The sequence below is a fragment of the Sceloporus undulatus genome, chromosome 6 (genome assembly GCF_019175285.1).
Source record: "Sceloporus undulatus isolate JIND9_A2432 ecotype Alabama chromosome 6, SceUnd_v1.1, whole genome shotgun sequence".
In the NCBI taxonomy this organism is placed as follows: Eukaryota; Metazoa; Chordata; class Lepidosauria; order Squamata; family Phrynosomatidae; genus Sceloporus; species Sceloporus undulatus.
In genome coordinates, this window is record NC_056527.1 from 161,198,435 (window position 1) to 161,220,975 (window position 22,541).

The 22,541-nt window shown below is 40.9% G+C and overlaps 2 protein-coding genes across 5 annotated transcripts in view; one reads left to right on the forward strand and one right to left on the reverse strand.

The window, feature by feature from the left end:
• Positions 1 to 1,087: 1,087 nt before the first annotated feature.
• SAXO2 (stabilizer of axonemal microtubules 2) lies at positions 1,088 to 13,292 on the reverse strand. Of its 4 annotated transcripts, none has more exons than XM_042477383.1 (4): positions 13,154 to 13,292; positions 3,969 to 6,821; positions 3,066 to 3,268; positions 1,088 to 2,411 (listed from the first exon to the last, which is right to left on the reverse strand). In XM_042477383.1, exons 2-4 carry the CDS (start codon positions 4,085 to 4,087, stop codon positions 1,417 to 1,419), a joined length of 1,317 nt encoding a protein of 438 aa, XP_042333317.1. In that variant the 5' UTR covers positions 4,088 to 6,821; positions 13,154 to 13,292; the 3' UTR covers positions 1,088 to 1,416. The 4 variants fall into 4 exon arrangements, with proteins under 4 accessions (XP_042333317.1, XP_042333319.1, XP_042333316.1 ...); XM_042477385.1 differs by having other exon boundaries at positions 3,969 to 6,815; positions 13,154 to 13,259; XM_042477382.1 differs by having other exon boundaries at positions 3,969 to 4,148; positions 13,154 to 13,249.
• A 253-nt stretch (positions 13,293 to 13,545) lies between these two features.
• The window catches only part of EFL1 (elongation factor like GTPase 1), a 69,327-nt gene continuing 60,331 nt past the window's right edge, over positions 13,546 to 22,541 (forward strand). Inside the window, exons 1-7 of the mRNA XM_042475957.1 lie at positions 13,546 to 13,764; positions 15,388 to 15,455; positions 15,559 to 15,643; positions 16,979 to 17,112; positions 18,800 to 18,937; positions 19,833 to 20,047; positions 22,200 to 22,323. Coding sequence (XP_042331891.1) covers positions 13,674 to 13,764; positions 15,388 to 15,455; positions 15,559 to 15,643; positions 16,979 to 17,112; positions 18,800 to 18,937; positions 19,833 to 20,047; positions 22,200 to 22,323 — 855 coding nt within the window. The 5' untranslated portion in view covers positions 13,546 to 13,673. The remainder of the gene's footprint in view (positions 13,765 to 15,387; positions 15,456 to 15,558; positions 15,644 to 16,978; positions 17,113 to 18,799; positions 18,938 to 19,832; positions 20,048 to 22,199; positions 22,324 to 22,541) is intronic.

Consider the following 22,541-nt stretch of genomic DNA (forward strand, 5'->3'; position numbering starts at 1 on the left):
CGTGTCCCTCCAACATGTCCAAGAAACAAGCCCACTAGAGAGACTCTCCTTTGTGACCCAGCAGTGAAGCCATACACATGAGAGTCTTCTTTGCTGTGGCACTCAGTTGCTGAATGCTCTTTGTTTGGAGGCCAGTGCTGGGTCCATTTCAGCATCAAATTAAAATACAGGGGCCTGTTACAGACAGCCAAAATAAAGCTGCTTCGAGTCACAGTGGAGGTTTGGTGTTTCAATGATGCATGCGTCCTAAGAGTCCAGAAGCCACACCAAAGCCACACTCCAGTCCTTAGGGCTGGAGCGTGGCTTTGGTGCGACTTCTGGACTCTTAGGACGCATGCATCATTGAAACACCATACCTCCACTGTGACTCGAAGCAGCTTTATTTTGGCTGTCTGTAACAGGCCAGGGTTATTTTGTTTTAAATTAAAGGCATTTGAGTCTGATTTATTAACAAATATATATGTATACACATCAAGAGCCAGTGTAGTGTAGTGGTGTGAGCATTGGACTATGACTCTCAAGACCAGATTTTGAAGCACCATGAAAACCTACTAGGTAACTTCAGCCAAGTCACACTCTCTCCTCTCTTCAGAGACAGAAAATGATGGATGCCCATCTGGCTGAAATGCTTTGATGGAGTATTCCTGCATGACATGGGGTTGGGCTGAATGGCACTTGTGGTCTCTATGATTCTAGCCTTTACATCTTCTTGAGTGTAAACATTTGCATTAGCAAACTGCAATTTATGTAGTGCTATGTGCGGCATATTAGCTGCCTCTATCTTAATGGAGAGGCGGGATATAAATAAATATTTATTTATTTATTATTAATAAGCCCAGTGTATTTTAGCTGCCCTATACAGAGGTTGACAACTGGCTGGTCTACCTAGCAATGTAGTTTTCTTTCTGTGATTGGTGGTAGGTAGTTCTTCACAGTCTCAAGCAAAGCTCTGCCCCAACCCAGCTACCCAACACCCTTGAAATGGAAATCCCAAGAATTAACTTCAAAGCTTTTAAATGCAACACACAAAAGGTATCTCCACTTTTAGCACAAATATGGGTGAGGTAGGCTGGGAGAATGTTGCTTGTTATAAGAACAGTACATAATTTTATTCAAATCATGAACTTCAACAGTACTTATATTAACAATTGATTTCAAACATATTGCTGGAAAGGTATTATCTTGTTAAAATGAATACATATCACAAGGTCCAATTAAAGAAATTTCACAGAAATACTGACACACATTTTACTAACAACCAGTTTTCATCATGAATCTTATATACGCTTAGTAATTTTTGATTCCACAAAACCTTAAAATCATTGTGATTATTTAGAATCTTTAGATCGATTGTAGTAGTTACCCTCCGCACACTAATTTCCAGTATGCTTATGAGCAAACTACTAGAACTATGAGTTATGCTATAACTGCTATTTCTTTTGGAATATGATTACCATTTTCATGGGCAATCTTATGGGTATCTGGGGTGACTCTGCGGAAGAATTTATGACCACGAGAATCAGTGTTGACAAAGACATATCCTGGAGGAGATGGATACGTTGCTGGGCAGATCTCTTGTTTCTTTGGCGTGTATTCAGTACGGTACATGGTTTTGTCTTCAAAAGGTACTGAGCTAGATACAGGCGCCACCTTCGCAGGCTTGCAGCTCTGACTTGGAACTACATTGTGTGGTATATAGTGAGCTCTGAAGGTGGTCATACCATCAAATTTTGCAGAGGGTTTTGGCATTTCTTGAGTCCGCTTGACAATTTCTGGTCGACAAATATCCCAAGCTTGAAAGGCCTCCCTCATGGTTGTATTGCCCTGGAAGGGAGCATTATTTCTTCTGCTCTTTTCTAATGGTTTCATGATGACAACTGGAGTGATATTATGCTGAATATAATCAAGATGGCTTGTGGAGTTTAGATCCATGTTACCAGTGGGTGGGATGTACTCTTTGGCTTTGCGGACTTCAGGTAAGGAAACTGCCCAGGGTTGAAAACGTTCACGGAACTCCGTGATTCCATCAAAATGAGACTTTATCTCCACTTTAGACTGTTCAGGCTTGAAGCTTTTTGGAAGTTCACCAGCAAGCCCTCTAAAATCGCGACGATGGGTTGTGGTGTCGTCAAAGGGCTGGCTGTTTGGCTTGTACTCCTCTTTCGACCTTTGAAATTTAGGTTCTAGTTGGTGGGGAACAAAATCACTGCGGTGGCTTGTAATGCTGGTAAAAGGTTGGTCTGAAAGTTTGGTCACAACCGTAGGCTTAAAACTTCTTTGGAAAGTGATTTCCCTAGGGAAGAAGGCATCCTGAAAGGTAGTGGTGTTTCCAAACTTTTCAGTAGGAGGATGATAGATGTTCTCCACTTTATGGGAATCCCTTTTTTGAACTTCCCAAGCCCTATAGTCAGCTTTAAGACAAAATCAATATTTATTAATCGGTTCTGACAGGGTTGCTAACTGTCTTATGTTCCTGTCCTACAGGTTGATTAATTGCAGGCTACATTAACTGAATGTCTACTCTGTCCTACTGCGTGGCTCCTATCTGATCCAGAAACAGCTAAGAGAATATCCACAATGTAAACTCCTATCAGTTTTCTATAATTTATAGCTTCACTCAGTCAGCTCTGTGAATTGCCATTTGCTGCAGGTACTAAACATTATTTATTAGAAGTCTCTAAAATAAATAAATACAAACTCAGCATCAGAGTTCAGTGAAAAGAGGGAATGGGTATTAAATCAGTGTAAATTTGCAATCCTAAACCCCTTTACTAGGAAGTAAGACCTACTGAACTCAGTGGGATTCGTTTTTTGAGTAAACACACTCAGAATTCCCTGCAACATGGATGTACATTAAGTTACGGCAGAGGCTAGGAATTCTTTTTTGCTTCAGAGCCCACTGTTATGTATACTTTATAAGTGCATATCCAACAGACTCCTTCATTTAACAGAGCAACTGCCAGGGTAGCACTGCCACACCCAGGTCAGCAATTGCCTCTTCAGCAAGGCAAGTTGGCACATCATCTCTCACTTGCTCCTCTGAGTAAGGCAGCAGGTACTATTACCTTGGTAAGTGGGTATGGTATCTAGTTTGCCTCCTCTAACATAGTTCCTTTCAACAGGTTTTACTAGTATCACTGGTTGTACTTTGTGAGCGTTATAATCTCTTCTATAAGTGGTCCCCAGGTCAATATTTCCAGGCATGGGTTTGTACTCCTCTTGGGGCCGAATAGGCCGATTTGCCACTTCATACGGAAGATAGTCAGACCTGGAGGAAGGGAGCAAAAAGCCGTGATAGCAAGTGACAAAACAGGGTTGAAAATAATAAAGAATTAGCACTTTGTAAGTCATGTTTCATTAGGATTGCATTATTTAACTCTACAGAGTTAGGATAGCAGAACATAGTCTACACACATGCTTGGAGTACTCCATACAAAAAGATGATGACCCACCATCATCCTCTTGTTTGGAGTACTGCCATATCTAGTCAGCTAATCTTTCTGAGTGCTTAGCCATATAACATTATGCTTAGGGAAGGGCTGCTAACTATTTTTAATTCAGATATCTGTAAAAACTGCAGATGGTATTCACCTAAAACAGGTTCTTTCCACTTACACACAATGGAATATATCTCTAAAAGATGTTGTCTGCTATATCATGTTGCGTGCACACTTTTTCCAAAATCCATTGTTTTCCAAACAGGCAAAATGCTCCCTCTCTGCTTCTAAACTATTGCTTTATTCATAAACAAATTGAGGAAGAATTCATATATATCCCATACAATTCACTATTATTTCTTCTAACAAGCAGTAGCCTCATTAAAAGATAGTCAAATTATTCAATGCTCATTCTAATGTTTCATGTTCTTCCAGAATCAATGCTCTCAAATTCTCTAAGTCCTTCACCTGCCGCATCTTTCTCTTCACTATGATTTCTGAAAGGCCCTATAATATTGGGAAAACATTTACTTGAAAGTTGAGATGCCTTCCATTTTCCCGCCATGGGTTTGATATTCCTGCTTGGGCTTGAGACTCTGGGGAGGAGGGACATTGCCATATACAGGGAACTTGTCAATATATTCAGTCATCGGGCTTTCCTCTCCGCCATGGTCATAAATCCTTGTCGGATTATGAGGGCACCGATGGCGCCTGAGATTTAATAACAAGAAAAGACAAAGGAAGAAAGCACTGATCACAGATAATTAGAGAGATACAATTGCCAGAAATGCTGAAGCCGCAGCAACATTTTGGAGTATTTCTTTTCTAGTTGTTATGGGGAAAATGGAGAGAGTGGGCAAACATTGTTTAAACAGTGATATTAGCATCCTTTAAAGTCTGAAAATCATTTTGTTACTTTAAGAACATTAAAATATATTATATACATAACATTACACAGTTGTACAGCTTTGCCTGGTATACTACAAGCGCAGTTCAGTTATGCTGAATTTCCTAACTTCAATGTTCTGAATTGTATGGAACTTCTTTGGTTCTGCCACTTTATTAGGAATAGGCAGAAAGCAATAAAAACAGAATAAATCAAATGCATTAGTAAAACACACCATTATTTTGTCTCTTCTAGTCTTCCATAGTGTCAAATAGACCTGAAACATTCATTCCTGTAAAAATGAACCGAGAAGAGGATACCAAGACCAGAAATTGCAATGATGAGACGCTGTGCATTGTCTTACATAAAAGTCTTCCTGTTATATATAGTTTTTAGCAATAATTTTGAGGGAACCAATATATGAACACTTTTTCTTACATAGTTTCTTAATCATTCTGAAAGAAAATATTTCAAAATCCATTTTTTCATTTCCCCCCCTATTTTCCTCAGAAAAGAATCACAACCTTAATTTTCATCCCCTGCCCTTTGCCTTCACATCTCTAAAGACAATGCAATAGTAGGTCTTTTATTATAACTGGGTTGCAAGAGCCAGAGTTGAGACATTTCTTGAAACTTCAAATAAAGTACTATAATAGCTTTCAAGAGAAAGCTATGTATATTATTATATTTATGCCTCCTGAAATACAATCGAGAGATGGGCAACTGTGGGATGTTTGGGAGGGGTCACATTATTAGCTCCCTGGCAGACCTTGGAGTTGTTGCACCTTCTCACCTCACCTAATGCAAAAAACAACAACCCTACCAAAATTATTTTGGCTCCCAATGCCCTCCACTTCCTTCTAGGTGCTGTGTGTGTGGGGGCTTTTTGATGCATGTTTAGATATCTCTGAAACATTTACAACCATGGTCTAGTGGTTTGAGCATTGTACTATGACTGGAGATCAGGGTTCAAATCTCTGATTGGGCATGCAGACCTGCTGAGTGGCCTTGGGCAGGTCACACTCTCTCAGCCTCCGAGGGAGGCAAAGGCGAACCCACTCAGACCAAATCTTGCCAAAAAAACCCTGTGATAGGGTCGCCTTAAGGTTGCCATAAGTCACAGGCACAGAACAAATCCCCCTGACTAACCATTGTCCTGGCCAGAGGATTAAGGTACCATCTAACTGGAGTTACATAGCTGAGAAAAATGAACATCCAAATTCTCCCAAATTCATTTCAAAGAAGGCATCAGGAAATGATCTGTTCCCTTTCCTGTCATGTGTTAGTTTGCAACATGCAGAGAATTTACCCGGGAGACCATTCTAAATGCAAACATCCCACTTCACAGTCCAGGATTCTATCATTTCCTTTACTCTAAAACAGAATTAGACTCCAACCTACCTTAAGACACTGCAATTTTTTGAAGTTATACAAACAGATATGAAACACACACATGAGGTGGCATCCTTTTAGTGGTATACGCAGATATAAGTCCACCTTACATATTTCTTGTTTGTTTGTGCAAAAGTTGGTATAGCAAATTCCCGCTCCAAAAGATGCTGCGCTTTTGGAAAGAATGTACACATTTGGACATACAGTAATATTTGGAAGGGATTTCTACTCCCCCAGCGGCCTTGGTTTCCTAATGCTGGCGGAGAGAAGAATCCTTGAAGGGCTCAGTAGAAATTTATTAGCAAAACAAATGAGCAAAACTTCACTGGTTCAGTAAAACGTCTAAAAAGAGAAATGGCATCAATAATATGTTCAGCAAGTATTTGCTCTTCTGTATATGGAAGGAACAAACAAATGACCGATCAGAGTAGGTTAAATCCTTCCCTCTGTTAAAAGCTACTGGATAGGTTAAAAACTGCCCCTCTTTAGGTGAGATATTGTAAAGGACTGTTGTACCTTTTGTGAGGTGAACACTCAGGGTTGTAGCCATTCAACAAGTTCCTTTGTCAGTAACTACTATAACCCACCCAAATGGAGGCAGATCTAGAAACTGTGGTCCACTGGTGGATGAAAGTGACCACTTGGTGGATGGGACTCAGAAGAGTCAGGACATAGTTTTCTATTCATCAAAAGAATATTGTGAAAGGGGGTCTGATATTTGTCCTACATTTTGTCCCTGGTAATAGTGGACAATTATGGCAACCCTACTTTTAATGCATATGGGAATCTGAAACTCAATTTCACTTTTCCAGCGCTGGTCTTGCAGTCCTAAGATCCTGGCAAACTTTCTACCACCGTATTTATCTAGTATCTTAAAATTTTATTCTACACCTAAAAGTTAGAACATCCTTAATCAAAATGGTCTCACCTCCTTTTCTGCTTGCTTGTCCTGCAGCAGTTGTCAAAGGAAGATTTGTTGTTTGAGATGCGGTGAATTGTGACATCAGAAAGAAGTCAACCAGTCATCATTCTCCCTGCGTTCTCTTTGTCTCTCTCTCTCCTCCTTTTTCTCTCTTTCAGTTTTATACATTCTGCCAAACCTTTCTCTGAAAGTAGTTTTTAGAAGTCTAAATCTCATCTCTCTAAGTCACATACTTAGCCTGAATTTCTAAGATCTGTCAGTCCAAAGTTTGGAATAGCTCACAAGTAGAAATTTAACTCATTGCATGTCATGTTTTGGGAAGGGTAACAATTAATATTAGTATAAACAATAAACTAAGACTTTATAGAAAAGCAATCTTACCTCAATTAATTAATAGCACTTTTTGCTTTAAATATACGTTACTCTATCTGTTCTTGCAAACACTCACCTGGTCACCTGTGGCGATGAGACTATTCCCAGGAGACAAAGCAGACAGCGTATGCAAAATGTAAAGCTTTTTCTCACTGCTGGCATGCTCTTGCCTGTGTTCTCTGAGGGATGCTTGAATTTCATAGTAGCACAGTGAAAGCTTGATGGAAAGTAGCTTCTCAAAGGAAGACCTTAAAATAGCTTTTTAAAAGTTCATCTCACAATCCCTCTAGACCAGTGATTCCCAATCTTTAGTCCTCCAAGTGTTTTGGACTTTAGCTCCCAGGAGACCCAGCCAAATTGGCCAATAGACAGGGATTCTGGGAGCTCAATTCCAAAACATCTAGAGGATCCAAAGTTTGGAAATCGCTGATCTAGACCATTCTTGTGGCCCTAGGGAACCTCCTGCTATTGATCTCGAGCTTTATCCTCATTCCTTGGTAAGCAGGGGAGTCCCAAGATGAAAGCCAGTGTAAGTATAAGAGGGAATAACTGAAAGGAGGCAGCAAATACAAGACGAAAATTTACTCTGTTATATTTGCACTGCTCCACAAAGAGCTTTGGGATGTTGGATGGGAATGAGTTTGGCCATTGCTTAGATTGTTCAGCATTTCCGAAGGCCAAAAATTCCTGTCTGGTTGACATTTGATTCAACGCTAGTTCTGCAACTCATAAGGTTTTTTTTTAATTAAATAAAATGTTTATGTTTCATAATTCAAGCATCCAATGCTCAGGTGTAATTGACACCTGGTCCAAGTCCAAAATGTATCCTTTCAAAACAAAACATAGGATTTTAAGAGAACTGTAAAAGACCAGTGACTCTTAAACTGCATAAATACAATCACAGAAACAATTTTTGTGGTTTTAAAAAAACAACCTATCTCTGACATTTCCTTTTGCAAACTTTGGCTGGGCCGCACGTCCTGTAAATAAACTGAAACCCTTTTACTGCTCACAAAATACTTCAAGACATTTAGAGATTACAGTTTAGTGTCCTGTCTGCAGACTAGAATAACAGATTGCAATATATGAAGTAAAGGGCCCCTCCGTTTGGAAACACCATTATGCATATCAGCACTACAAAATCCTCAGTGTTATACTGAGTTCAGTGTCATAGTTTTCCCACAAAGTATCCTGGGAACTGGGATTTTGAGAGTATGAATCACTATTATGCAACTCTAATCCCCAACATGGAATTTTACTTTCAGGTTTATTTGGGGAACAAGGACTGAGAAATCAAGACCAATGTACAGGTATACGTATTTAATTGGAAGTAGGTCCAATGGAACTTAATTCCAAGTAAGTGGACAGAGTTGTAGCCTAAGTCAATAGCAAGGGGAAGAAGTCATGTGTCCCCTCTGTTGTTGTCTGACACTCTTCACCACTGAATATGATGGCTACAGCTGCTGAGTTGCAGTCCAAAAACATCTGGAGAACCACATGAATCCGAACCATGCTCTACAGAGTCCATACAGGTACCAACAGAAATCGGCACTAATAGAAATGATGGGAGTAAGTACAGTATTCAGTGCATTAACAGCTGGCTTATGTGAGCAATGCCCAGATTTGGGGGCATGAGGGGCTGTTATAAGAGTATTGTCCTACATGCTATCTATGGTCCAAAAAATAATCCAGTTTGAGACCGCTTTAACTGCCCTGGCTCAGTGCTAAGGAATTCTGGAACTGTCATTTTGTGAGACATGTAGCCTTCTCTGTCAAGAGAGCTCTGGTGCCACAATAAATTACAATTCCCTAGCACTGAGCCAGGCCAGTTAAAGCAGTCTCAAACTGGAACGTTTCGGCAGTGTGTTTTGGACCAGAGTCGCTCTATTCAAATAGAAAAGAAAGCCTCCTATGTATTTTCCTATTGTTTCTTTTCCTCTTAGTGACCAGAGTGTGTATGTATATACTTCACCTCTCCAGGTAACAAGCCCCAAGCAACAAGTCTTAGCACTGAAACATGTGGAGCCATAACAAAAGGGAAACCAATTCAAGCCGCTGCCTTGTTGATTTGACATTGTGTGGACCACAAAATTGTTGGCAGTATGTATTTTGCAAGCCATTTCTTCCTATGCATGTTTCACAGAACTTGTTGCACAACGTTGGAAACATACAGGTTTGATTTGAAGGTTCTTTGCTCCCTCCAGTGTTATGCCACCCAACGGCAAGGATTCAAAGACCTCCTTTGGCGCTTATCGCGATTGATTGATTTGCTTCCTTTTTCTTTAAAGACCTGATTCCATCCCATATTCCAAAATGCTTTTGAAATTCCCCCTTGGTTTCAAAATAGATATTGTGGGATATAATGTTGCTCATCAAGGAAGAACAAGTCTGGAAGCACTTTGTTTCATTCTTTTTGGCTCTTGACCGCTGGCTTCTAAGCCAGAACCCATTAGAAGAATCAATTTATCTCATAATGAATATACCAGCACCTACCATTAAAATATAGTTCCTTTCTTAAAATATCTAGATGTACTTAAGATGGGTCAAGAAATGTCTTGTATTCTAGAGCCAGCTGAAGAAATAAGAGTCACCAAAAAGTTTTACAACCCCTTTCAAGGCATATTTTACTCATACCTTCCAAGAGGTTTATTTAAGAGTAATGTTTAATGGCTCTCAGGGTCAAATTAGACATAGAAGTATTTTTCTGCACCTAATGTATGCCTTAAAAATAGAAATAGCAGCTGCTGGGCTGGATCTGATGGTTACTGGGAACATAATAGGCAGGGAGGGGAGTTTAACAGGTTCATCCTTTGCTGTGGTCCTATGGAAATCTCTCCTCTGAAGCTGTTATTCGTGTTGGGTACAAAAGCATCACTTTGTAGATCCAGGATGATGTAGTGATTTGAGCATTGGACAATGGCTCTGGGGAGACCTGGGTCTGAATCCTTACTCGGCCGTAGAAACCTGTTGGGTGACCTTAGGTAAGTCACACTTTCTCAACCTTAGAGGAAGGCAAGATTAAACCATCTCTAAATACCGTATATACTTGACTATAAGTCGATCTCATACATAGGTCGAGGGCAAGTTTCAGGGCCAAAAATAAGGATTTTGCTATGACCCATGGATAGGTAGAGGGTAAACTTTAGGGGCATATAGCAAAGGATCTAAAGGATGAAGCAAAGCAAAACAATGTCAAAGAACTTACAAAAGTTCAGCAAACATAACTGTTTGGGCTTACTCTTGAGGCTAGATGGATGAGAGAGTAGAGGGGGTCGGTGCTTCACATATTATACTCCTGCTTTTCACCAGGGGATGGTTCCTTCTTTTAACTAAGAGTTAAGATACACTACTTACATTGACCCATGGATAAGTCGACTCAGGTTTTTGGGGTTCATTTTGTAACCTAAATTTCTAGACTTATACATGAGTATATACAGTAGTTCTTGCCATGAAAATCTCTATGATAGGTTTGTCATGACTTGAAGGAACACAACAACAAAGAAAAGGGTCAGACGTCCCAATAAAGCATTTGAATTCTGGTTCTCCTAGATTTAGGAGATCAGATGCTCTAGTTGTTAAACACAGTGCTATCATTTCTCCAGGTTCAACTTGAAGCTACTTGAAGGCCTCATCCCCACTTACAACAACAACAACAAAAAGCAGTTTGCGATCCGAATCAATGGAGTGATTTGACAGGGAACCCTGTTTTATGTTGTCGTGTTCCTTCAAGTCATGACAAACCTATCATAGAGGTTTTCTGGGAGAGAATTATTTAGAGATGGTTTACCCTTGCCTTCCTCTAAGGTTCCCACTACATTGTCCCGATCACATTTTTTCCCCTATAAAATAACCCATTTGTGGTTCACATTCACAAATGAACTGGTTCAAAATGGATACGCTCCAGCCGACTGAAGGGCAAATTTAAATCGATTCTGATCCGCATCTAGTTCACACTTGCGCAGAATCAATTTACCCAAAAAGATGTGGAAAACATCTGCGTCAAAAAGACGTGGTTAAATGGGTCTAGCGTGTGATCCCCCCCCCTTTACGAATCGCTTCAACGAACTGATTCAAGTGGGAACCAGGGTCATTTGAATCTGTTCAAACAGATTTGTGATTCAGACTGAAAGGTAGTGGGAACCAGGCCTTGGTTGCTTTTAGACTGGTCACTCTCTCTCAGCCTTATCTCATGATAAAATAAAGATACCCATCAGACCACCTGAACATCTTGGGGGGGGGGGGAGGAAGACAATATACAAAACTGCTCTAACTGATTCCACTTTTATCCCACTTTCACATAAGCATCTTCACGCAGCCTATGTGCTTCTCTCTTTCTCCCTTCCCCACCCACTGTACCATCACAACAACCCTGAGAGGTAGACCGGGACAGATATCGACTTGTCCTTTTAGAGCTGAGAATGAGAGACGTGTGGCTTCTTATCAACCACTCTTAAATACAAATAAAGCATCACACACCGGCAATCTCATGTATAGCTAGTTAGGGAAAGGGTCATGTGCAGAGGACTCTTCAATGTTTGTTGTGGATGGACATCTAACACTACAGTTGCCAGGTGTAAGGCATGGCCCTTATTTGAAAGGAAAGCTTGTCCTTTTATAGGGATGGCAGGTATCCCTTATTATAATGGATGTCCACCGTTCGAAGGTTGGAAAGCATTTCCTTTTATATACTGCATATACTCAACTCCATGTATAAGTCGAAGGCAGGTTTAGGGGCCAAAATGATGGGTTTTGGTGAGACCTGGGGATAAGTTGAGAGTAAGACTTAGGGTCATGTACAAAGGATTGGAAGCAAAGGAAAGCAATGCCAAGGAACTTACAAACTTCCAGAAGGCATAACTGTTTGTGATCAGATAGATAGACAGATAGATAGATAGATGAGAGAATAGAAGAAGGTTAGTTCTTCCAGGACAGATTACACTCTTGCCTTTCACCAGGAGACGGTTTCTATCTTTATGAGAGTTAAAGTATAGTACTTACATTGATCCTTGGATAAGTCAATGCAGATTTTTTGGGTCCATTTTCTGACTAAGATTTCTAGACCTATACATGAGTCTCTATACAGGAGACTGAACCATCGGTCCCCACCCAAACCTTGCATTTTGGAGCGTGGGCCCTTCGCAAAGACATAAACCAGATCTGGACAAGATGTTAATTTTACAGAGAAATACATGGTTGGTTTAATACTATCAGTACAGTTGGACCTTGGATCCACAAACTGGCCGTCAGCGGATTTCAGCGTCTATGGACGGCAAGGCCATGTTGTCCCCAATGGAGGCAAGTGCACTTGGCCGCATAGCCATGGAAGTCCTGTTGTTCCTAATGGCCCTGTACGCACACTGCCACTGTGGATGATGGGACTTGAGCCTCTGCGGATTGTGGTCCGGAACGGATGCCCTGCAAATACTGACGGCCGACTGAACTTTTGTTTCGTATTTTGGTAGGAACAAAGGCATTACTTTTAACCAAAAAGACGTCTCTAGAGGTAGCCATGTTGGCCAGACAGAGAAGTACAATCACATCCCAAACCCACAAAACAGCAATATCCAACAACTACAGTTAAAGCCATGGCTCTGTACTCTGGAATTCTGGGAAGTGCAATTTTATGAGACATTAACCTAAGACACCCCTTTGATTGCCACAGCTCCGTGCTGTGGAATTCTGGGAACTGTAATTCTATGAGACATTTAACCTGTTCTATCTAAGACACCCCTTATGCTATGGAATTCTGGGAACTGTAGTTCTATGAGACATTTCTAAGACACCCCTTTGATTGCCACAGCTCTGTGCTATGGAATTCTGGGAAGTGCAGTTTTATGAGACATTTCACCTGCTCTGCCTAAGACACCCCTTTGACTGCTCTATGAGACATTTGGCCTCCTCTGTCTAAGACCCCCCTTATGCTATGGAATTCTGGGAACTGTAGTTCTATGAGACATTCTAAGACACCCCTTTGACTGCCACGGCTCCGTGCTGTGGAATTCTGGGAAGTGCAGCTTGTTGAGGCAGCAGAGCCTGCCAACCTTGCATAACAGCCCCGGGAGGGAAGGGAGCTCCATGCCAGGGAAGGGAACAAGGGAAGGGCCCTCCTTCTCCTCCTCTTCCCCTCCGGAGCTTTCTTCTTACCCGCAGGTGCAAATCTGGCAGAGGCACAGCGGAGCCTTCATCCTCCCGGACTTTGCTCCAGACGGAGCCTCTCAGTCCTTCCTTCCTTCCTTCCCAATCCTCTCTCCCTCTCTCCCTTTCCCTCCTACCCTCCGTTGCTAGATTACCAGGCAAGCGCCCCGTCGCCTAGCAACAGTCGCTGCGCTCTAAGGTCGGGGAAAAAACCTCCCGGCTTCCGTAGTCGCGCATGCGCGTAGGCGGAAACGGAAGAGAAGGACTTCCTGTGGGAGCTGCTGCTGCTGTTGTATTGCTAGGTTACCAGGCAAGCGCCCCGTCGCCTAGCAACAGTCGCGGGGGAAGTAAAAACCCTCCCGGCTTCCGTAGCCGCGCATGCGCGTCGGCGGAAACGGAAGAGAAGGACTTCCGGTTGTAGCTAGTGCTGTTGCTGCATTGACCGTCGCCTCTCCCTCTCGTTCCGACTGAGGCCAGGAACGGGGTCCGAAGTACAGCTCCCCTTTCCCTGAGAGAAAGGGGCCTAGAGATGGTCCTCACCAGCACCAGAAGCATCATTGGGCTCCAGAAGAAGACCGCCTCCATCAGGAACATCTGTATCCTGGCTCACGTGGACCACGGTGAGGAGAGCACGAGAGTTAGCCATGCATAGGCTGTTTATTGTCAGCCAGTATGTCCCAGGATACTCAGAACATAGCGATACAAAGCAATGACACACACAAATATGGAGATACATATAATGTTAATATAGGTACAATATGCCACAGTATGAATAGCCTAAGCATGGGCAGCGTATAAAGATATGTGCTGAAAGGTATATAAATGCGTTAACCAGACAGTGATGCGTAAGGTAGTTCCTGTGGGAAGTGAAATAGAATTAAAACGGGAGATAGAAATAACATTTAAGCCTCTGTTGGCGCATGTCATTTATTGTATGTAAACAGTGCCTTAACATGATGCAGAAAAGAAGTGAAACGATTTTAAAAAGCAGCAAAAAAAGCATTAAGATCCAGAACTTTAGATAACGATCTGTGAAAGTGTTTAAAACAGTTTGCAAACAGACATTTACCATTTACAAACACGTTACGCCACGTATTGTTGCCACGTTTGCTGTTATTTAATTGACAGGAGGGTTATTTTATACAGGTACTTTGTATCTGTAATTTTTTGTTACCCTTTGCTTGTAATCCGCCTCGATTCCGCAAAGAGAAGGCGGAATATAAATAAATTATTATTAGTAGTAGTAGTAGTATTAAACAAAAACGTAGATGACACTTTTAAATCTGTGTGCATGTTTGTAACGCATAGTGATCCTGTGCCCCGAAGGTTCACAGAGGATTGGATAAACTTTGCAGTGTGTGAAGTCGGAGGCTTTCGTGGCCGGCATCCATAGTTTTTTGTGGGGTTTTGGGGCTAGAAAAACACACAAAACATGGCCATATGGCCCAAAAGAACCACAAAAAGCTGTGTAGCATGTGCCTATACTGTCTTCATACTTATCCAGTGCTAGTTCATACCTATCCAGTGTTAGACCATTAGACATTATGTGGAGATGAAGAGAATCATAGAGTTGGAAGAGACCGCAAGGGCCATCCAGTCCAACCCCATTTCTGCCATGCAGAAACTCTCAATCAAAGCATCCCTGACAGATGGCCATCCAGCCTCTGTTTAAAGACCTCCAAAGAAGGAGACTTGAACACTCTTAGAGAGAGTGCATTCCACTGTCGAATAGTCCTTATTGTCAGGAAGTTCCTCCTAATGTTGAGGTGGAATCTCTTTTCCTGGAGCTTGCATCCATTGTTCCAGGTCCTATTCTCTGGAGCAGCAGAAAACAATCTTGCTCCATCCTCAATATGACATCCCTTCAAATATTGAAACAGGGCTATCATATCACCTCTTAACCTTCTCTTCTCCAGGCTAAACATACCCAGCTCCCTCAGTCATTCCTCATAGGGCTTTGTGGTTTCCAGACCCTTCACCATTTTAGTCTCCTTTGGACACGCTCCAGTTTCTCAACATCTCAACATCCTTTTTAAATTGTGGTGCCCAGAAATGGACGCAGTATTCCAGGTGGGGCCTGACCAGAGCAGAATAGAGTGGCACTATTACCTCTCTTGTTCTAGAGAGGATACATGTATTCATAACAGCTAGAAATTAATGTTAGGAATAATCTTAATTACTCTGTTTTTCATCTCAATTCCTTTTTCTCTGTGTGTTTTTGTATCTTTTCCCCCCTCCTTCAGGGAAGACAACTTTAGCCGACTGCCTCATTTCCAGCAATGGAATCATCTCTAACAGATTGGCAGGAAAGGTATGATTCAACATCTCCGCCATTCCATTCAGATTCGTTCTTTTTCTCACTTAAAAGCCTCTGAAAATGCTGTTCTTTTTTCCTGTCCTTTCTGTTTATGCAGCTAAGGTATCTGGATAGCCGAGCGGATGAGCAGATTCGAGGAATTACCATGAAATCGAGTGCAATTTCATTGTTGTTTGCAAAAGGTAATATAGAATTAAAACATTCTGTGTATGTCTTTGTTGTCTTAAATGTAGTACTACAGTGTAAGCTTAAAATATTCGTGTCAAAATGTAATGTTTATATAAGGTGTAAAATGGGTGGACAAATGTGGAGGCTAATTCTTGTTCCCCAGTGGGCCGCTGTTATTGGTGTTGTGTGCCTCCAGGTCGTTTCTGGCTTCTGCTTTTCTTGGCAGGTTTTGTAGTTTTCTTGGCAAGATTTGTTCAGAGAGGGACTTTGCCTTTGCCTGCCTCTGAGGCTAAGAGTGTGACCTGCCCAGGGTCATCTATGGCTGAATGCGGTTTCAAACCCTGCTCTTAAGAGTCGTAGTCCAATGCTCAAACCATTATACCTCATGAGCAACTATGCAACCCAAAATTAGAATCATAGAGTTGTAAGAGACTGCAAGGGCCATCCAGTGCAACCCCATTCTGCCATGCAGGAAATCTCAATCAAAGCATCTCTGACAGATGGCCATTTAAAGACCTCTAAGGAAGGAGGTTCCATTACTCTCCAAGGAAGGAGTTTGTTCCACTGTCGGACAGCCCTTACTGTCAGGAAGTTCCTCCTAATGTTGAGGTAGAATCTCTTTTCCTGGAGCTTCCATCCATTGTTCTGGGTCCTTGTCTTTGGAGCAGCAGAAAAAAAGCTTGCTCCCTCCTCAATATGACATTCCTTCAAGTATTTAAACAGGGCTATCATATCACCTCTTAATCATCTCTTCTCCGAGCTAAACATCTCCAGCTCCCAAAGTCATTCCTCATAAGGCATGCTTTCCAGACCCTTCATCATTTTGGTCACCCTCCTTTGGACACGCTCCAGTTTCTCAATGTGCTTTTTTAATTGTGGTGCCCACAACTGGACACAATATTCCAGGTGGGGCCTGACCAAAGAAGAATAGAGTGGAAATATTACTTCCCTTGATCTAGACATTATACTTTTATTGATGCAGCCTAAAATTGCATTGTCTTTTTAGCTGTCGCATCCACTGTTGACTCATGTTCAACTTGTGGTCTACTTGGACTCCTAGATACCTTTCACATGTAGTCTCCTTAAGCCAGGTGTCCCCCATCCTATATCTGTGTATTTCATTTTTCTACCCTAAGTGCAGTACCTTACTTTTCTCCTTATTGAAGTTCACTGCATCTCCTAGAACCCTTAGGAGGAAGGAAAGAGATGGGGAGTCCATGACCCTTATGCTTTCACAAGCCCATCTTCTTCATCTTAGGCCACTGTTCTGTGCTACCTGTAAGAATGAAATATCTTGACACATTTCTAAATATTAGCTGTTTCTTAATATATATTTTTTCCTTTTCTAGATGAACAGGAGTATCTCATCAATTTGATAGACTCTCCTGGCCATGTGGACTTCTCATCAGAAGTGTCCACAGCTGTCAGACTTTGTGATGGCTGCATCATTGTGGTTGATGCTGTAGAAGGAGTCTGTTCGCAGGTGATTAGAAAAAAATATATTTCGGCTAAAATTATTATTATTATTATTAATTATTAACCTTTATTTTAAAGCACTGTCATTTACACAGCGCTGTACATACAATCTTTTTAATTGGACGGTTCCCCTGCCCTCGGGCTTACACATCTAAAAAGACATGACACAAGGAGGGAAAGATGGTGGAGAGGGGGCCTCTCTAGTAGGATAATACATATAAAATACAGTATAGCACATACAGGAAGTGATTCCATAAACAACAAACATCAAATAGCAAGTGACAGTTATGCAATGCCTGGGAACATACAGTAAAATGCTCCTGATATCTTACACTCAACCCAAGACACAAAACAAGCAGATTTTTTATTTATAATTTAAAATGTAGTAAAAACAATCTTGAAAATATTGTTACAGATATAGTATCCACAGTATGTGAGAAATTAGGCTATAGATCCAAGTATGTCTTGCACTTGCTAATGTAATATTGGTTTACTATCAGAAAAAAATGGATTCCTTTAACGGTACTTTTTCAGTAGAACCATTTTCACATCCAGACTTCAAACAGGATTTTAAAAGTTAATTTAGGAACAAACGTGAGCTGAGAACCTGCAGTGCATTATCAGAATGTAAAATTCTTCCAGGCCTAGATAAGTCACATCATTCCTCCCTGCACACTTGGAATAACCTTCTTTTGGGCTGGCTGCTCCTTCTCATGGCTGTTCAGTGATCAAAGGAGGATGAGGAACAGTTAGCAAGCTGCAGGCAGATGTCATCCTCCTGAGTGTCCACAGGACCTCCAAAAATTCCAGGAAGAAATCTTTTTCTTCTGGCTGGCTGCCAAGCAGTTTCCCCAAAATTTCCCTGGCCGTTGAATAGCTGTCAGGAGGGGCTTGGCCAGAAAACAGGCAGGTGGTTCAGAGGCAGCGGATGAAAGTGCTGAACCAGATAATAATTTTTTGAAAATATACAGCTGTAACTTTCAGTTACTCCTGCATATATCGCTAACATGATACATCTTTGCTGCTGTGTTGTCACCTAAAGCAAAATCTATCATGGGATGTTCTTTCCAATATTTGTTCAGAGGGATTTGCCATTGCCTTCCTCTGAGACAGAGAGAGAGTAATTTGGCCAAGGTCACCTTCAGGATTTCCATGATTAAGTGGTACAGTGCGCCCGCGTTATATGCGGATTTGAGCATATGCGCTCAAGCCATGCAGGAGTGTGCGGGGTGCAAGGGGTGGCATGTCCCATTCAGATGAATGGGGCATGTACCCATGGCGTGCGCATGAGCCCCATTCAAGTGAATGCGGCTCAAGCATAGGTGGAATTTGCCTTACGCGGGGGGGTGGGGGGTACAGATCCCCCTCATAAGGCAAGGGTCCACTGTATTTCAATCTTGGTCTCCCAAGATTCTCGTCCAACAGTCAAGATACTACATTCATTCATACTACACTACGCTGGCTCTCAACATCAGTTTGAGTTAACTAGTTAACTAGTTTGTCTTGGTTGACTGTTGTATATGATAGTGGAGCTGTTGTTTAATTGAACAATGATTTTATGGGGCAAAAATGGAGGGGATGCTCTTTCTTCCTAAACAACTCTTGTTTATTTATATACTTGTATTATCCCAGAGTGATCTTTTCTTAACTCTTTTGTGACATTATATCACTGAGCATTTGTTCTGTTATACTAGACACATGCAGTTCTGCGACAGGCTTGGCTTGAAAACATTCGTCCAGTCTTGGTGATTAATAAAATAGATCGTCTCATATTGGAACTCAAGTTTACACCTCAGGAAGCATATGCTCACCTTAAGAATATCTTGGAACAGGTATGAGAAATTTCTAGCTGGATGGTTGGTTATTTACAATCAGCTGAGAAATAAATGCACATGTTCAAAGTATGGAACAAGTAAACCACACTCCTACTTGGATTAATAGAATAAATTCTGGGAGTTTCTTTGGCAAGTTTTGTTTAAAAAAACTTGAGGTGTTCACAGACTATTAAGTGGTGCCAGTCAGTTCTGAAATAGCTTTACTGGTTTGTTAGTTTTCAGGTCAAATTCAAAGTTCTGGATTTAACTTTAATAACTAAAGAGGTTAGACGAAAGAGCAAAATTACATATTATATTAAAGAATGTCATTAGCAAGTGTTCATCTCTTTCTATTGTAAATGCAGTTGTAGGTATGCTATTTTCCCACTGTTTTAATTGAATGTGGATTTTAGTTTGTCTCAGCATACAGAACAGTCATAAAAGCAAAGAGCTGAACTGAAGTAGAATAGAAAAATCTATCAGACCAGAAGTGAGGGGAAGATGAAAGAGTGTGAGTCAGAAGGTTAAAAAGATTGGCAACATCAAATGTATAGCTTTTAGAGATTGTCTGTTCCCTTTCCTTCTGCTCAGACTCATCAACCAATATTCTGTTCTATTTTCCTTGTTATTTGGAGCTAAAACGAAGTGTGAGAAATATGATCACCTTAGTGGTGGCACCTACCATGGAATTTATACAGGGCTTTAGGAATAATTGGCTGGCTTGGGTTCTGTTTGTTGTTTTTAATTTGAAAGCCTAGCTACTGTTTGGAGGTTGCTTTGATTATTATATTTCTAATACTTTAATGTGCATCCTCTGTTTTAGAAATGTTGATTTATGCTGCCTCTGAATCCTGTGTAGGGCCGGAAAGATGGAATTTAATCATGAAAATAAATCAAACAAATTTGTTTCCAGGTAAATGCAATCACAGCAACTCTCTTCACTTCTAAAGTTCTTGAAGAAAGGGCCGAGAAAGAAGTGGAAACTCAGCTGACTTCTGATTCTGCTCATGGAGATCAAGTTTATGACTGGAGTGCGGGCTTGGAAGACACTGATGATTCCCAGCTTTACTTCTCGCCTGATCAGGGGAATGTGGTATTTGCCAGTGCAATTGATGGCTGGGGTTTTGGGTGAGTTTATAGAGAGTTATTAATTTATGAATGACTAAGGCAGCTAAAACTTTTCTGCATTTTGTTCATATAATGACATATACATTTAAAAGATTAATCATTTTTATAACCACTCTACCCAATCCAGTGTTCTCTTGACTGGTGACACCTTTTCAGCAAAAGTCTTTCTTATCGCCTTTTTTGACCCATTTAACTGGAGATGCCAATGATGGAATTGGGAATATCCCACCGAGCCGTGGTCCTACCCTAAACCAGAATTAGGAACCCTTTGATCCACTTAGTGTTTTTACCTTCACCACACACATACATAAGCTGTCCTCTTAAGAGAGCAGGACTATTCTTGATTATTTTATTTTAAAAAATAAATGCAATGCTGTTTTAAATTCTAATCACCTGCTACAGACTTTGTGTGTTACAAGGATTATTGAGTTTGGGCTCTGTTAAGAACTAAACAGTAGCAGTGAAACACAGTTCAGGTTTTGTGGTGTTGGTGGGATAGCTGACTCTGAGAGGAATTAACAATGGCAGTAGTCCTAAACCTCTTGGTCTGATTATGCTTGGAGGTTGATCCCACATCCCAGATGTCGAATCCCAATTAAATTTCACAGGTGATAATTTGCTCAGTTGGAATTGCTGCTATAGAGAAGTCTTGCAGTCTGGTTACTAATCACAGTACTTTGCTTGACAGACAAACATAAAAGGGCATCTCTAGCAGATCAGAAATCATGAGAGGAGGCATTCTGTAAGATATTTTAATAATAATAATAATAATAATAATTTATTTATATACCGCTATTCCAAATTCGATCACAGCAGTGTACAACTAAAAGATAATACAAAGATTATTCTGGTAATTCTGCCCAGATTGCTTTGAGTCTTCAAAAATTAACTTATATTTTGAACTGGGACCAGAATATAGAGGCAATCTCTGCATGGCATTCAATGCAGTTACACTATATGAACTTTAGGCAAATTCAAAACTCATTGACTGATCATTACAATTTATTTGTAATCTTCTGGACAAAATGTGGCAAGTGAAAATCTATTGTCCTGGGATTTTTAGGTTTCTTCAATACTGACACAAAACTCCATATATTTTTTATTAAGTAAGTCCTGTAGAGTTCTGCAGGACTTACTCTCAAGTAAGTGAGTGCAGAATTCCAACTAAAGGTATATCTATCTTTAAATTGCAGCCAAGCACCTCAGAATCCTGTGCCTGTAGGTTTAGGTATATTGCAGCTTCTTCATGTGTGCAAAAAGTTCCACTACTAGGTTGGAGGATGATTAAGCCCCAGGTACTTTAAGGGTCACACCCTGCCCTGTCTGTCTTCCCCCTCCCCAGCTAAACCCCCTTGCTAACCCCCAATATCTTTAGCAAGTGGCAGATGCAATATATAGGTGACATGTACACTGTGAAATGAAGTCCAGCTGACTCTTTCACTTTCCCAGATTTCTTCTGGACCTCAGTACGTCAGGGCCAGAGGAATTAAGGGTAGCGGAAGGTCCTGGGTAGCTATACCGCCACATTGCTTCACAATACATCTGCAGCCTTAGTAAAAATGTGAAAGGCAAGGAGGGAACAGCATGCTGGCACTTGGTATAGTGCTATTCTCAATGGGCCCATTGGCAGACCAAAAATACTGTCATTTGCCTGCCTTTGTCAGGTACTGTAGACTTGCACGTAAAATATGTCAGCTATACATATTACAGTTGCAATGATACCGTGCTGGTATTTGTGCTGGTCTGTGACCATAATAAAGATTCTATTCTATGCTATTCTGTTCTATTCGTGCTGGTATCTGTTCTACAGGACAAATATAACTGTGGCTGTCTCCAGTACTTTGACACTGCTCTCACTGCTATGGCTCAGTGCTATGGAATTTTGGGATTTGTAGTTTTGTGAGATATTTGTCCTTCTCGGTCAGAGAGCTCTGGTGCCACAGCAAACTACAGAACCCAGGATTCCATATAACTGAGCCATGGTAGCTAAAGTGGTATCAAACTGGATTATTTCTGCAGTGTGGATGCAAACTATTTGTAAAATGCGTAATATACTGTACTTGCTATTTAAGTTAACATGGACACCTTATTATGAAAAGTGTCTTGTTTAGATGTAATTATGTGAAATGACTTGCTTTTGCTTATTTCCCAGTATTGAACATTTTGCTAAGTTATACAGCCAGAAAATTGGAATCAAACAATCTATACTCCTGAAGACATTATGGGGAGATTATTATCTAAATACAAAAGCTAAGAAGATAATGAAAACTGACCAGGTACTATTTCTGCACTCACCTGTGTAAAACTCTGCTCTTGCAACTCCTCCTTTCTCCAACCGGGAGGGAAAATAATAATAATATAACTATTATGCTTTATTTATATAGCGCTATAGATTTACACAGCGCTATACATACAAACAATACAATTGCAAATAGTTGTAAATAATTTAGCATACAGAGTTGTTCAGATTTTGCTGTTCAAAATATGTTTTGAA